The sequence below is a fragment of the Rhinoraja longicauda genome, chromosome 37 (genome assembly GCF_053455715.1).
Source record: "Rhinoraja longicauda isolate Sanriku21f chromosome 37, sRhiLon1.1, whole genome shotgun sequence".
In the NCBI taxonomy this organism is placed as follows: domain Eukaryota; kingdom Metazoa; phylum Chordata; class Chondrichthyes; order Rajiformes; family Arhynchobatidae; genus Rhinoraja; species Rhinoraja longicauda.
Window position 1 is genome coordinate 7,563,896 of NC_135989.1, and position 15,148 is coordinate 7,579,043.

The 15,148-nt window shown below is 44.4% G+C and overlaps 1 protein-coding gene across 2 annotated transcripts in view; it reads right to left on the bottom strand.

Moving 5' to 3' along the window:
* Nucleotides 1–2,057: 2,057 nt before the first annotated feature.
* Nucleotides 2,058–15,148, bottom strand: part of carm1 (coactivator-associated arginine methyltransferase 1) — a 67,658-nt gene continuing 54,567 nt past the window's right edge. The window contains exons 15-16 of one of the 2 annotated variants that reach the window (XM_078429482.1): nucleotides 12,528–12,596; nucleotides 2,058–7,424 (exon numbers count right to left, since the gene is read on the bottom strand). In XM_078429482.1, the coding sequence (XP_078285608.1) occupies nucleotides 7,282–7,424; nucleotides 12,528–12,596 (212 nt within the window). In that variant the 3' untranslated portion in view covers nucleotides 2,058–7,281. The remainder of the gene's footprint in view (nucleotides 7,425–12,527; nucleotides 12,597–15,148) is intronic. The other variant, XM_078429483.1, reaches the window with a different exon arrangement.

The following is a 15,148-nucleotide window of genomic DNA, read 5'->3' on the forward strand; positions in this document are numbered from 1 at the left end:
CTACAACGTGAACTCACCTTAAAGCTGTGGCCTCTGCTCTTTTCCACTTGCCACCTCAGAGAAAGGCTCTGACTGTCTACCCTATCCATGCGTTTCACAATTTTATAAACTTCTATCAGGTCTCTCCTCAATTTCTGACAATCCAGAGAAAAGAATGCAATACGATAAAACTTTATTCATCCCCGGAGGGAAATTGGTCTCTGTGGTTTTTCTTCACACAGATATATCATATCATCATATCATATATATATGATATATATATGAATCTGTGGAATTCTCTGCCACAGAAGGTAGTTGAGGCCAGTTCATTGGCTATATTTAAGAGGGCGTTAGATGTGGCCCTTGTGGCTAAAGGGATCAGGGGGTATGGAGAGAAGGCAGGTACGGGATACTGAGTTGGATGATCAGCCATGATCATATTGAATGGCGGTGCGTACAGGCTCGAAGGGCCGAATGGCCTACTCCTGCACCTATTTTCTATGTTTCTATGTAACAGTCACAACACACAAGGCACACACAAACTTGAAATTAGAAGTGTAAACAAAAAGGACAAGTGACTGTTGGCTGGCTGCCGTGTGCACAGCGCCTTCACCAGAACCAATAACAAACAAACAAACAAACACATGTTTATCCCCTGGGCAGAAGATTCTGAAACTAAAGTGCCCCCCCCCCCCCCCCCGTTCCACCACCACTGAGGCTCCAGTTGCCATTGAGGCCTGTTGCCGCTGAGGCACTGTCATTGCCGAAGCTCAAGCTGCCGCCGAGGCTCCTTTGACCCAGGCAGGCCGCACCACCCAACTATTCTATGTTTTATGACCAGTTTTATCTTTTCCCATCACAATTAATAAATTAGTCACTGGTGTTAAAATCCCCCCCCCCACCACCACCACGTCAGGCATCTGTCCTGCCTTATTTCCCAAGAGGAGGTTGAGCTTTGCTCTTCGCTAGTACGACCAGCTACATATTGAGAATATATTCCTGTGCATACACATTCCACCTTACTGTAGTACTATGGCAGCTCTAGTCAATATTTGGAAAGATAAAATCCCACTACTATTAGTCCACATGTTTGGAGCCACCTGTGATTTCCCTTATACGTTTGTTGCTCACTATCAGGGGCAGGGGGGTGGTGCTTATGGGGGCATGGTACAATCCCATCAACATTATCATCCCCTTATTTCTCAGTTCTGCCCCTTTGGCTTCACTGGATAATTGCCGAGGAAGAGAATTTCAAAGTATCACTGTTCTCTCCAATTAAAACACATCCCCACTCCTCGAGCATCTCCAGCCTTCTCTCTCTCCTGTAGTATTTGTACCCCAGAGCATTGGCCAAGGAGTAGGACTGGCAGCTCATGTTTCTCTAATAGCTATAATATCCCATCTACCTATCAGAGGGCAGAGTTCATCGACCTTGCCCGAGAGATCTCCCCTGCATTGAAATAAATGGTTAATCCAGAAGGCCTCCCTTGTGTTCCTGAACTTTTTCAGTCAAGAGAGTTGTGAATCTGTGGAATTCTCTGCCGCAGAAGGCAGTGGAGGCCAATTCTCTGAATGCATTCAAGAGAGAGCTGGATAGAGCTCTTAAGGATAGCAGAGTCAGGGGGTATGGGGAGAAGGCAGGAAGGGGGTACAGATTGAGAATGATCAGCCATGATCACATTGAATGGCGGTGCTGGCTCGAAGGGCCGAATGGCCTCCTCCCGCACCTATTGTCTATATTGAACTTGCTCTTTAACTTCAGTATTTATCTCTTTAACTTCAGTATTCATCTGCTTCGGTACTGCTTTGGACCCCACACTGCTGCCAGACCAGTTTAAATTCACCCCCAGTAGTTTTGATCAAATCTTCCCACCAGGATATTCACAAGTTCCCAAGAGCCAGACAACATTTTAAATGTCACCTCTGCAGGACTCTTCCAATGTCACCAAGGTACTTCAAAGTAGAGAAAAAGGTCTTCTTTCAAAGCAGGACATCAACAGCGGAAGACCCCACATCTAAGACCATTCTTCCAAACAGAGCTTGCAGCAGGGAGGCAAAGTCAAGTCACAAAGCATGTAATATTAGTGTTTTATTTGATAATTCATGTATTACAGGATTATGATTTTCTAACAGTCTAACAATCTCATGTTGCTGTAATAAAATCTACACACAACACAGATGAACAAAGATCTACTCATTCTACAGAAACATTTCTAAATTGAGCTAAAACACTGAACTACAATATGGTAAAATCCTCTTGCAAGGGTTGGTGGATCAGGATAGCTGTAACTGGAGTAACCAGAAGATAGTTCAGGGTCAACCCGCATTTGTAAAGTAAGAGATTTTAAGACAGAACGAAATGGAGACTAATTCCACCCAATGCATTGTACCAGTTGGGCAAGGGAAACTTTGACAAGGTCTGCCTCAACTTAAGCTTAGTTCACCAGGCGAGTGAAGGCCCTCAAAATATTTGTTCACACTTCATGTACCCGCAACCCCAGTACAAGGATACTTAAAAAAAGGGCTACTTACACGAGAATAATGGCAAACTTTCAAATGGGATCCACATTAGCAACCCTGAACTGTTCCATTCAGGTTTCACCAGGTACACTGTGTTGCCTGCCCAGCTAATCATGGATCAATTCTCCTTGCTATCAGCCGCTGTGATAATTTATCACATTAAACCTTACCCATTCTATTATTTTTTTAAATCCTTTTTAACTGTAGAAATATTCTACAAAAGCTGCCTATTTGAGGAGGATGAGGCTAAAGTTGAAGTCATGCCTGCTCTAGAGTACTCAATTACGGATCACACTGACAGAGGATTACTGGCGCGAGTGTTTGTACCTGTGGGAGATACCGGCTGTTCCAAACCCCAGCAGATCTCTCTCTAATAAATCCAGCAACGTGGCACTTTTTCCCTCGGCTGTGCAGTCACCAACTCACACGTGCCCCACATATCCCAACCGTTTCCACAACAAACGCAGGCTTCCGATCAGAAGTATTTAAAATTTATTGAGCAGATTATTGCGAGTCCTAGCAGATGCTAATATCCAGCTTCCAGATAGGAACAGGAACGCATTTTCTCCCTCCCCACTGACCTAAACTCAGAAAGCCAGACAATTTTCAGTAGGCCATCACAAGTAATTAAAAGAGAAAACATGGAAACAGGCCCTGAAGTCCACACCAACCATTGATCACACGTTCACACTACTTCTACTTATCCCACCTTTGCATCAGATCTCCACACACGAGGGGCAATTTACAGAGACTAATTAACTGAAACCTTGGGATGTGAGGGCACCTGGAGGAAACCCATGCAGTCACAGGGAGATGGTGCAAACTCCACACAGAAGCACCTGAGCTCAGGATTCAACCCGGGTCTTTGGCGCTGAGGCAGCAGCTCGACCTGCTGTGCTAATGTGCTGCCCTAAAGGCTGCCTGATGTTCAGGGAAATAGTCTCGTTGCATGGCACGTCCCAAGGAACAATATTGGGCAAATCGAGATGTCTGGGGGGGGGGGGAAATATTCAGCATAGAATAGCCCCAAGCCTGTGCAGAACGCAGTCTCGGCCACAAGGTCAAATGGGGGGATTTAACCAAAAAGTAAAATCTCGGGATAATGTAAATAATAGGGAATTGAATAGTATCATAAAAAAACCCACAGCCATAAAAACTCGAGCTAGTTCTCGCTCATCAGTTCTGTAGGCATGTACTATGATTTGTGTCAAGACTAGTATTCACTAGAAGGTAGAAACACATACTAGGGTAACTCAGTGGGATAGGCAGCATCTCTGGAGAAAGAATGGGTGGTGTTTCTGGTCGAGACCTTTAGACCTGTCCTGCTGCCTGTCCCGCTGAGTTCCTCCAGCATTTTGTGTCTGTGTTCGGTGTATAACCAGCATCTGCAGTCCCTTCCTACACACTAGTATTCACTCGCATTGACTAGGTCAGCTTCGTGTCTTCTTTTGGTGTGAGGGAGAGGCAGGGCAGGTGGAGGAGGCAGGTAGGGGGTAAGGTGATACTGAAGTGAGTAATTGGGCTGGAAAAGTTAAAACAATATGGCAGAAATGCAAATGAACACATCCAAATTCATTGAGACAGCATAGTGGTGATGCAGTTAGTGCTGTCTGAGTAGAGTTTGCATGTTCTCCCTGGGCATGAGGGCTTCCCCCAAGTGTTCCCTCTCAGAGATCGGCTTGAGGTGCAGGAGAATCAGGAGAGTTAATGGGCATGTGAAAAGGAATGGGTCACAGAGAAATAGGACCGATGGCATTGCTCTGCAGGCTGGCAGAGGCTTAATGGGCAGAAAGGCCCCCGATGCTGCTTTGACCTAATGGGGACTCCACAAAGTACTCTGTGCCAACAGTCAGCTGCGGGCGACCATTCCAAAGATAGGAATGCCCCACGATAGGAGGGAGGTAAATTAGAGGGTTCATCTCCACTTTAAAACAGCTTCCCCGTCAGCCTTCAATATAAATAGTTAGTCTTTCAAAAGGGAGTACATGGGATTGTGTGCAGCGAGATGGAAACAAGAGAACAGACTGTCACCAGAACCATTAAGTCAATATTCCATCCCAGATAAGGAAGGATCATGTGGCATTTGAAGATTGTACAAATAGTCAGGGACCCGAAACGTCACCCATTCCTTCTCTCCAGAGATGCTGCCTGACCCGCCGAATTACTTCAGCGTTTTGTGTCTATCCTTGCTTCTATTGTTAATTTTCCCCAAAGTCCCCAACTCTTCACAGTGGTTGTAGAAACAAGGAACCGCTTACCAAAAAAGACTCACAGGCAGCATCTCTGGAAAACATGGATCGGTGACGTTTTGGGTCGGGACCCTTTGAACATCACCTATCCATGTGTTCCAGAAATGCTGCCTGACACGCTGAGTTATTCAAGCACTTTGTCTCCTTTTATTTTCCCCCACAGTGGTTATTGTAAGATGCACGAGACCCATAATTTGCAAGCGCAGATGCACATTTTTACCCACAGCTCGTCTAAAAAAACCTGGGGCTCATTACAGAGATCTACGGACATCTAGAGGTCTAGATACCTGTTGAACGTTAGTCTCAGTAATAACCTGGTGTACTACCCCACATGGCAAGCCACTGCATACGGGTGAATTTAACCACTCACCCCTGCAAGTAGTCAGAAGTTCAACTGGATAGAATACATGTATTGGTGGAGGGCTCTTGTTAATCAACTCATCCATCAGATCCATACTGGGAAGGCAGGTGAAGGAGCACCTGCCAGTTAACTGCAATCCTTGCACTGAAGCAGCATGCAAAAGAGGTGGCGTAAGATTTTATTGCAGAAGTTCAAATTCTCCCTGGCACACACACACACACACACACGCAGTCTCACACAACATCACTGACCCCTTCATAACAACTCTACCCTGATCCTCAACGTTTTAGGTCACGGTGTATCAAATAGAAAATCGGTGCGCAGAGAAACATTTTATCAGCTTGCGCTGGGAAATCAAGGCTGTTTCCCCTCTGTCCCTGGCACTGCAATGTTTGTGCTGCTGATTTAGTTTGCATACGGCAAAAGCGTTAAAGACATGAAAAATGAAGGCAGCCAAAGAACTTAGTCAGGGCACAAGATTTTGGAAAGGAAAGGAGCCAGGTCACGTTGAATCCTTTCCTCAAAAAAAGTAAAATGCCTTGTATGACAAGACATCGAAAATTTATAGTCTGCAGAGATTAAATAAATTCTTCTATCAGAGATTGCTGCCAGCAAATATACAACTATTTCAATAGAAATATATAGACATTGCTGCAAGTTACAATCAGAAGATGCTGGAAAAACAGCCCCGTTTCGTCTCCATCCGATAGAAAAGTGAAGTTTCATTCCCATCAATCTAGAGGCTTGGAAGTTAATCAGAGGCAAATGTGTGCAAGTAGAATGAATTAATCTGGAGTGTGGAGCACAAAATCCTGTACCCTAACCGTGATGTCGCACTGCTGGAGAACACCTAGAGCTCAATTCAGCAGCATCCCTTTAAAGGTACAGAGAAACAAATTCCAACATATATACCCACACAAGTTGCTGCCAAAGCAGCCAGACCCGTTTTATGTCCTGTATGGCACCAATAGCAATGGCACCTGAACAGTGCCCTCAACCTACCATTACATGTAGTTTGAACCCAAGAACAGATCACGTTCAAGATATCGGTGGACATGTAGCACTGAGAAGTGGAACTGTTGGAAACAGCCAGGCCCCGAGGATGCAGCACTGGAGTCTCGGTCGTTCCTCAGTGTAAATGTCTGCATGCAAAGCGTTCAAGAATTACATTCGGGTTGTGATTCGGTGACGAGGTCCGTCCCGGCACGCCGAGTGCCAGATGCGTCACTCCCAGTGCCGCGCACGCCGGCCGGCCTTTGCGTTGCTGAGCTTTGAGGTGATCCTGCGAAAACTGTCACAACGAAGAAACAGGGCAAGGCAGACAAAAAGGCAAACCAGACAGGTATAAAGGAACGAAGAATTCAACAACAAAAAAATATATATAATCCAATTCCTCCTCCTTTACGATAGCTAACACCAAATCTGCAAAACTGTCCTTCACAAAACAAGCTCAAAGCTTCTCATTCATTACACGTTTCAAAGTCAGGGAAACATTTCCACCTGCCTGTTGGTGCTTAAACTTTTAAAACAATACCCCAAAATGCTTTAAATGAAACAGTGTCCATGTATTAAATACATTTAATAGTCAGCCTGCTCATGCCTGAAGCCAATTTTGAGTTTGAAAAAATGCCAATTGAAATTGCGGAGTGATTTATTCAAGGTTAGAGGTAATGGAGGGAGTGAGGGGAGAGGAGGTTGGGGCATACTGGAGAAGAAAAAACGTCCATAGGCCACTGGCTCCATTACCCTGATAAATCTGTAGTGGAAGGTGCATTAACACTTATTGCAGGATTTCTAGAAGACAGACTAGCAAGGAAATCTACTGACTACAAACCAATTGCAGGATCAGACAGCAATCATCGTTTCAAACCACACCCCCCCCCCCCCCCACCCCCTTCCTGTTTATTTTAAGGATATAAAACTTTACAAGTCTGGTATCAAAGCATTATTGTATCTCCATGGCAAAAACCAAGAAAAAAAAAAGACACCTTTCCTACCCACCCCTCATGCACTCGCCAACTTTCCCCGTCTCAGGCTTAGCTAAATCCATGGAACGATGAATTCGGACAATTCATAGACTTTTTTTCTCGAGGGAACTGAATCTGGATTTGTTTTTTTTAAATTCCTCTTGAAAGTGTCAGTTCGAAAGGTCAGTGGTGGTGTGGTGAACTCTTAGCTGCCATAGTGCATTGTGTTGGTGCTTATGGACATCGGAGAGGCCATTGAGATGGCAGGGCCGCCCATGGTGAACTGATTGTTGATCGAATAGTGACTGCTGCTGGCAATAACTCCACCTTGTCCACCGCTCGATGATCCTAGGGAAACACAACACAATAACAAACAGCCGTAAACCCCAAGTTTTTTTTAAAGTTAAAGGAACAACATTTAAAATAATGGCAACTCAACCCCTTCAAGTACAACACGTCCCCTTCTACTTTCAAAGCACATTCTTGCACCAGTTGCCAATCCAGGTTCCCAGCTGGTTTCTCAGTCAGGCTAAGCTGGTGTCCGCAACTGTCCCTGTGGATGGGGCAGGCAAACCTCCACTAAACAGACCACCCCACTTACATTGAAGGAATTAGCCACAAAGACTGAGAATTCATGTCACGCTGAAGAGACGGGATGAGGAGGAAAGTGAAGGCATATTCGCTACCCTATTCTCTTCAGCAACGAGGCTTAATCTTGCCCGTATTCGCTCATGTTCATCCAATATAAATTTCAATATCCCATCCAGGTGAAAGCAAACGCCCCTCATCGGCAAAGCTAGATTGAAGAAAACCTGGAGGTGGGAGAAAAGGGGCATAGAGCAGTCTTTGGGCAAGGGTCAATTCCTCAGGCATTGGCTGACCTTCACTATTCTGCTGACAGGATAGCTAATCACAGGAAGGTTGGACATCACCAGCACTGTTCTAAGTGATGCCACATGTGCACTTACTTCACAGTTACAATGACCATCTCTCCCCATACCATTCTCACAGCCACAGACAAGCCTCCTTGCTTTTAAACAAAGCATTAACATGACTGAAATAAGCAAACTACATGCAGTCAAAAAAAAAGAAGCACTTTTTAAGCAAGTTAGTTACAAGAAACATTATGAAGTAGAGAGCTGTATTGAGGTCATCACTGGGCAATAAAAAAAGTCAAATGCACCCAATTAGACATTATGGGAATGTTCATTTAAGTTAACAAAATAAAAAGTTTAAACTTTGAAATGTTGAACAACTGTGTTGATTTTGCTAAAGGCAAGCTCACTGCAACTTTACTGTAGGCTTTAGATGCTGGCTAGTCAAATAATGGATATTAGATACAAAAGCAGTACACAAATTAGTCCTTGTGCATTCACCCTGTGCAAAATGTCCATCAACCAAAGAAACAAAGAAAATCTGCCAGAAGTGTCTTTCTAAAATCTTTTAAGAAACAAAAAAAAGTGATGTGCAGAGGTTTTGTGTGGATGACCTCTGATTATACCTCACAATTTAGTTTAGCTGGAGAATTAGTTCCTGCTGCATGGTGCTCCTCAAAGAGTTACCATGCTCTTTGGTATCACATTGCAATGTGATACCTCTGACCAAGCTGATAGAACAATCCTCTTCCAACGGTGTTAAATTCAACTGTTCTGACGCCCTCAGATCTGCCAAAACCCTTCCCAGTTTGGGCCAAGGTTTGGCATTAACGAAGAATAAACGTCACAGGGACCATGGGGGTTTACACAGAGCCAATACAGCCACGAGCTGATCTAGCTACACTTCCCTGTGAGAATTAGCAGGGCCTAAGCAGAGGCAGGAGAAAGTTGCCTCATGTATCAATATTTAAAAAATAATGTATATTTGTCTTAACAGTATCACACAAAATGAATTTTCATCCTTATCCTGATGGTGGGGATGCTACTCTAGACTGGAGCGGCTAGGCTTGTATACACTGGAATTTAGAAGGATGAGAGGGGATCTTATTGAAACATATAAGATTATTAAGGGGTTGGACACTTTAGAGGCAGGAAACATGTTCCCAATGTTGGGGGAGTCCAGAACCAGGGGCCACAGTTTAAGAATAAGGGGTAGGCCATTTAGAACGGAGATGAGGAAAAACTTTTTCAGTCAGAGTTGTGAATCTGTGGAATTCTCTGCCTCAGGGCGGCACGGTAGCGCAGCGGTAGAGTTGCTGCTTTACAGCGCCGGAGACTCAGGTTCGATCCTGACTACGGGTGCTGCACTGTAAGGAGTTTGTACGTTCTCCCCGTGACCTGCGTGGGTTTTCTCCGAGATCTTCGGTTTCCTCCCACACTCCAAAGACGTACAGGTATGTAGGTTAATTGGCTGGGTAAATGTAAAAATTGTCCCTAGTGGGTGTAGGATAGTGTTAGTGTACGGGGATCGCTGGGCGGCACGGACTTGGTGGGCCGAAAAGGCCTGTTTCCGGCTGTATATATATGATATGATATGATAGAAGGTAGTGGAGGCCAATTCTCTGAATGCATTCAAGTGAGAGCTAGATAGAGCTCTTAAGGATAGTGGAGTCAGGGGGTATGGGGAGAAGGCAGGGATGGGGTACTGATTGAGAATGATCAGCCATGATCACATTGAATGGTGGTGCTGGCTCGAAGGGCCGAATGGTGATGAGGCTATTTTGCTGTTTTGTGTCTGCATCCACTTGCAGTTAACACACACAGTGATATGCTTGTAATAAACTAGCTGTAGCAGAAGAGGTCGGGGCAGTGCTATTTCAGTGCTTATAACCAGTGCAGCTTTTAAAAATGGGTTTAACATCACCTAGGTGCAGTGATATGTGCATTGCCTGAATGCAAGGCCTTGTAGACATGTTAAGATCTGATTGTTGTGCCATACAATCACTCTGCTGGACAACTGCCAATTGTTCCTGGTGTGATTTTGGGATGGGAAGGCTAAGACTCATCCTCAACATCGAAGGAGAGGGGGGGGGGGGGGGGGGGAGAGCAGAAAGCAGAGAACTTCCAACACCAAATCTCATGTTTACTCGAAAGCTTGAAAAAGTCAGTCTTTAGTTTATCCTAGTTGAGGACAAATTTTGATGGTCTGAGTTTAATAGCTCTCCTTTCCTCATTCCTCACTATGCCATTGAATGGCCCAGGTATTAATATGACAAGCAATGCTACACGTTAAAAAAAACCCAAAACTATATTCCCCACATTGAGATGATTTTCTGAGCCAAAAACAAAGAATTGTCCATTAAAGACCCGTGTCATTTTGTTTTATGTAAAATACTACCCATAATAGAGTACAGTTTGGACGATTATAAATTGGAGACATCCATCCCATTTTGTTCGCTGTCACTATGGGAAGTCGAGTTTTTTTTTTTTTTTAATAGCGAGACATGCACCCATCGTGAGCTAAAGGAAGACACAGGGTCTTTAATCAACACTACATAGTTACCAGCATGCTATGAACCTTACTGACAGAAATCCAGCTCCAGGCACTTGTAGCAGCCTGCTGCCAATGGAATTCCTAAAACACCGAGCCATGTGGAGAATAAAACAATCCCATCAAAGTTATTAAACAGCCAGCCTTACAGCCAAGGTTCCAACAAGGTCACTTTGTCCTCTTTGGGGAAAGCCAATACTGTAACAGTGGAGTCAAAAAACAGGAAGAAAAGATGCAACTGTACAGACCATACAGGCACTTTGTCATTTGGCATGCATTTTGTAAGCAAAATTTAACCAAAGCTCATCAGACCCATTAAATGGGAAGGAGTGAGTGAGCAGTCCATTATTGGAACAACGTTTTAACCAATTTAAATAGCTTGAAATATAAACACAACATCTACACAAATGAGGATCCCCGTGAGCTTTGGAACCACAGCTGTATGCTGGAGAGCTGGTCTGCATGTCGAGATAAAGGAGAGGGTCAAGACACAAGGGGGGGGGGGGGAAGAACAGGACAAGGAAGAGGAGAGCATTGAGGGAAAGGAATGACGGGGAAGGAAGAGGAAAGATGGGGGTGGAGAGGATTGAGGAGAGAGGCAAGATAGAGAGAAAGGATTGAGGGGGAGAAGATGTGAGGGAAAGAAGATGATTGCGAGAATTGGGGAGGGGAGGGATTGGGGAGGGGAGGGATAGGGGAGAGATTGGGGAGGGGAGAGATTGGGGAGGGGAGGGATTGGGGAGGGGAGGGATTGGGGAGGGGAGGGATAGGGGAGAGATTGGGGAGGGGAGAGATTGGGGAGGGGAGAGATTGGGGAGGGGAGAGATTGGGGAGGGGAGAGACGAGGGAGAAAATAATTGAGGGGGAGGAAAGATGGAGGAGAAAAAAGATTGGGGAAGGATTGAGTGGGAAGATGGGAGGGCAAGGATTGAGGGGGAGAGGAAGGAACTAAAAGAAGAAAAGGAAAAATAAACAGACTGATTCAACTTGCACAGGGATATCAACTCAAATTTCACAGAGAAAGACAAAGTGCAAATGCTAAAATTACACAAGGGACCCATCAGCCTCCAAGAGGAGCTGACTTCTACTCTGGCGTGAACAGCGCCAGGGTAGGACAACTCACTTCATCCCCATTCAGTGGCTGATGGAACTTCAGTGAATTTGCAATACTTGCGGATTATGATTAAATTAAACGCCATAAGGTTACTAATCTGACAAAGTTTAACAGCAAAGGAATAACAAAGGCCATCATGCAATCAGAATAAATTCCCAAGTTTCAATCAGCGTGACTGACCAAGACCTGGGAAACGTGGTCTGACTGGGTGGAGGAACATATGGGACTCCAGCAAAATGGCCGTCAATCAACAGTGCGTTGTGCTTCACTGGAGACCTGCATTGACGCGAAGACAGGCCTAGCTGCCAACACAGGCTTCTGGAACAATCTACGTAGCGAGGCAGAAAGTAACAGCATGACCACAGCCTTGGTGCACACAACCTCTGTGGAGAAGGTCACGTCAATACGAACACTAGCCTGGAGTTCTCCCTCCCAAGCAGTGTACAGCTGCACAAAAGCATTTTTGACTGCAACTGCCAGATTTTAAATGATTAATAATTCAAAAGGATGAACTACGGGAGGTCTTGCACCTCAATTTATAGCACTGGGAGGGGGAACAGGGGATGGTGCGAATTGATATTTTTTCCTCAACTGTGTAGCAGGGAGTAACATGGACACCAAGCTTGAAGCTCATGGGCAGGAGGTTACAATTCAATCTGTGGCAGGTTGTACTGTGCCTTTAACCTTTTCACAACTGAAAGTTCAGTTCCTTCTCCGTGCAGAGGACGTTAGCAAGCAGACCAGCCAATACTTTATTGCATATCAGGCTCGTAGGTGCAGTCTGCCAATTGCAGAAGGAACTGCATTGGCTACAGGTTGCTATGGGTGCCTGGAGCCAAGCAGTTGTGTTTCCATTGGCAAGTTTCATTCGACCGGTCAAGCCTCAGAGGGATTCAGGGCCATGTCTTTACCCTGTATAAATCCTGTGCTCATAATGGATCCCAGTCTTGAGTGAGTGTGATTCACTATCCCAGTGTTGGCTGTGAAGAGAGGAGGAGAGAAACCTTCCAGTAAAATACGACAAAGGGAGGGAAAAGCACTATGCAAAAGCAAAAAAAAGCTCATTCCTCAATAATGCATCACTAAAGTTCAATAATGTTTGGTGCCAGCGCCGTGTTCACCAAAAATGCCCACAGCAGTCAGAGACGGAAAACAGATTGTTGACATCATGCACAGCTCATCAATAAAAGGAATGCTGCAACCCGGATTTCAAAGAGAAACAAAATGCCCCGGGAGCTGACAGTTACAAGGTGGCACATCAATTACACTGCACCTGGATCGTAACTCCACTTTATTGCAGCTTTCTGGAACCACAACGTGGAAAATATTTTGACATCTTTGCACAGGGGGCTGAAAACCAGAACGTGACTCTCATTTCCAAACCAGAACGTGAAATGTTTCAGCCCTTCTCTTCTTGGAGGTGCCGATACTTTGAGGTGTAATAAGGAACGGGCCAAAGACCTGCCAGACTCTCAACCAAGTGACATTTCTTCGTGCAAGCCCAACAGATCGGGTAAGGGAGAAGATCACAGCAGAGTTTAACCCCAGTGCCCCCCCCCATATAATCTTCATGGGCGAAACATCCAGGAAAGGACAACTTAGTTGTAGTCTCCCCAATACTAAAGATGATCAAGGCCAACTGTAGCACCCCTGCTGGACTGGAGGTTTCATCACACCTGGTGCAAAGACTACTTACCCATAGGCCATGAATTGACAAGTCAATTATTGCAGCCTTCCTTTCTCAGTCTTTAGAAGCATTTTACCCCAAAACATTATTTAAACCTACTGATTTATCCACAGGAAATAGACAGCAGTCCTCAAAAGAATGTTCAGCCACCTTACTTGCACCCAAGACCAAAATTCTAACCCAATTTAGAGAAACGGACAGGTCCTGTGGAGTTGGGGAATGGGGAGAATATACCGAGGAATGAGAAAAGTCTACATTAACCGATATGATAAAACAAAACTGATCTTTAAATTAGCAGCTTGCATCTCAATAGAAACAAAAAAAAACATTCTCCTTCAAACTGAAATATTGATTGTAGATATCACCTCACTAGTTATTTCTCTGCTGAAGACAAGACGTACTAATATCGAGTAAAAACAGCACAGGTAACAACAAAGTCATTACAACACGGACCTGCAGGAAAACTACCAAAAAATATCATGTTCCAACTTTTTTTTAAAATGACACCTCTGCTACATGGAATCTGAGTTTATGGCGTTGTCAAATTGTGAAGGACAGTTCTAGATAAGCTTAAAGCCAACCTCATGAAACGATTTAGGATAGGTTGTATGTAAGTAAATTCAAACAATCGAGGTGCGCACCCCAAAATTATTAATACATTTAGTGGGAGGATGACAGGACTTCACCTTCATTTGGGTTGGTTATTTTTAATTTTTTTAAGATAATTTATTCTCTTGCATGTTGAAGTTATAACAAAGGATAAACTTGCTGTGATGTTTAATTCATTCATCACTCACAGGATGAGGATGGTGCTGGCAACGGTACCATTTATTGCCCTTCCCCAATTCCTCATGAACAGGATGGCCAAGTTAGAGGCAAGCACACTGGAGAGCCAAGTCCATGCTATTTATACAGCAAATAACCTGCCTCACAAAACAAATGAGGCATCCTCTTCCTCCATTAAATCACAAAGTCTGACACTTCAGTGGAACTCAGTCGATGTGGGGGTCAAGATGTTAGCTTCTAACTCCTTTCCTCATCCATCGCTCATGTTCGGACAAGCCCTCAACCATTAATAACATCCAACCAAGACAATAAAAGAAAATTCATAACAAGCATCATTCTGACCATTTGCTTCAATGGCTCACTAATGCTCACTAATATAGCAAACTAAAATCTTCTCCGCCAACATAAATGAACTTCACATTAAGAGGCCAAGTTATGATTTTCTCGCAATTCAATGGATCAGCCATCCCTTGAATCTTTCCAAGGAAACTCAGTGTCCACAAGACAGCGTCTAAATGGCTCTTCACCCGCCACTGTTCAGGTTCAAATATCGACTTCCAACAATACGCTTTCAGTTTTAACTCGAATGCTGTGTGCTTAAGGTCATCTGTATATTTTTGCTTTCTATTTTAATTACGTTATCTGCTCTGGAAGAGACAACTGGTGCTGTAAAAACAAGGAACAGTAGATGCGCATTTACAGAAAAAACTTGAGTAACTCAGCAGGTCAGGCAGTATCTCTGGAGAACATAGAATGGTGACTTCAAACATGCTTATAACTAACTGCCTGTAGGAAGTTCTTCCTGAAATATTTCTGGACCCAATGCTAACTAGTGCAATAAGGGAACCATGACGTTCAAAGGTTATATTTAAACATATTCGGGTTGTGTTAGTTGTAAAACGGGTGGCCTGACTATTTTGTCCAGAAAATATGGATGGCATTGGTAAGGTCAGCATTCATCATTATGGATCGGGGTTGCTCCCAAACAGAGGTGAATCAAGAGTCAACCATTGTGCTAGATCAGGAATGGTGTGCGGGCAGACTGGCCAAGGACAGCAG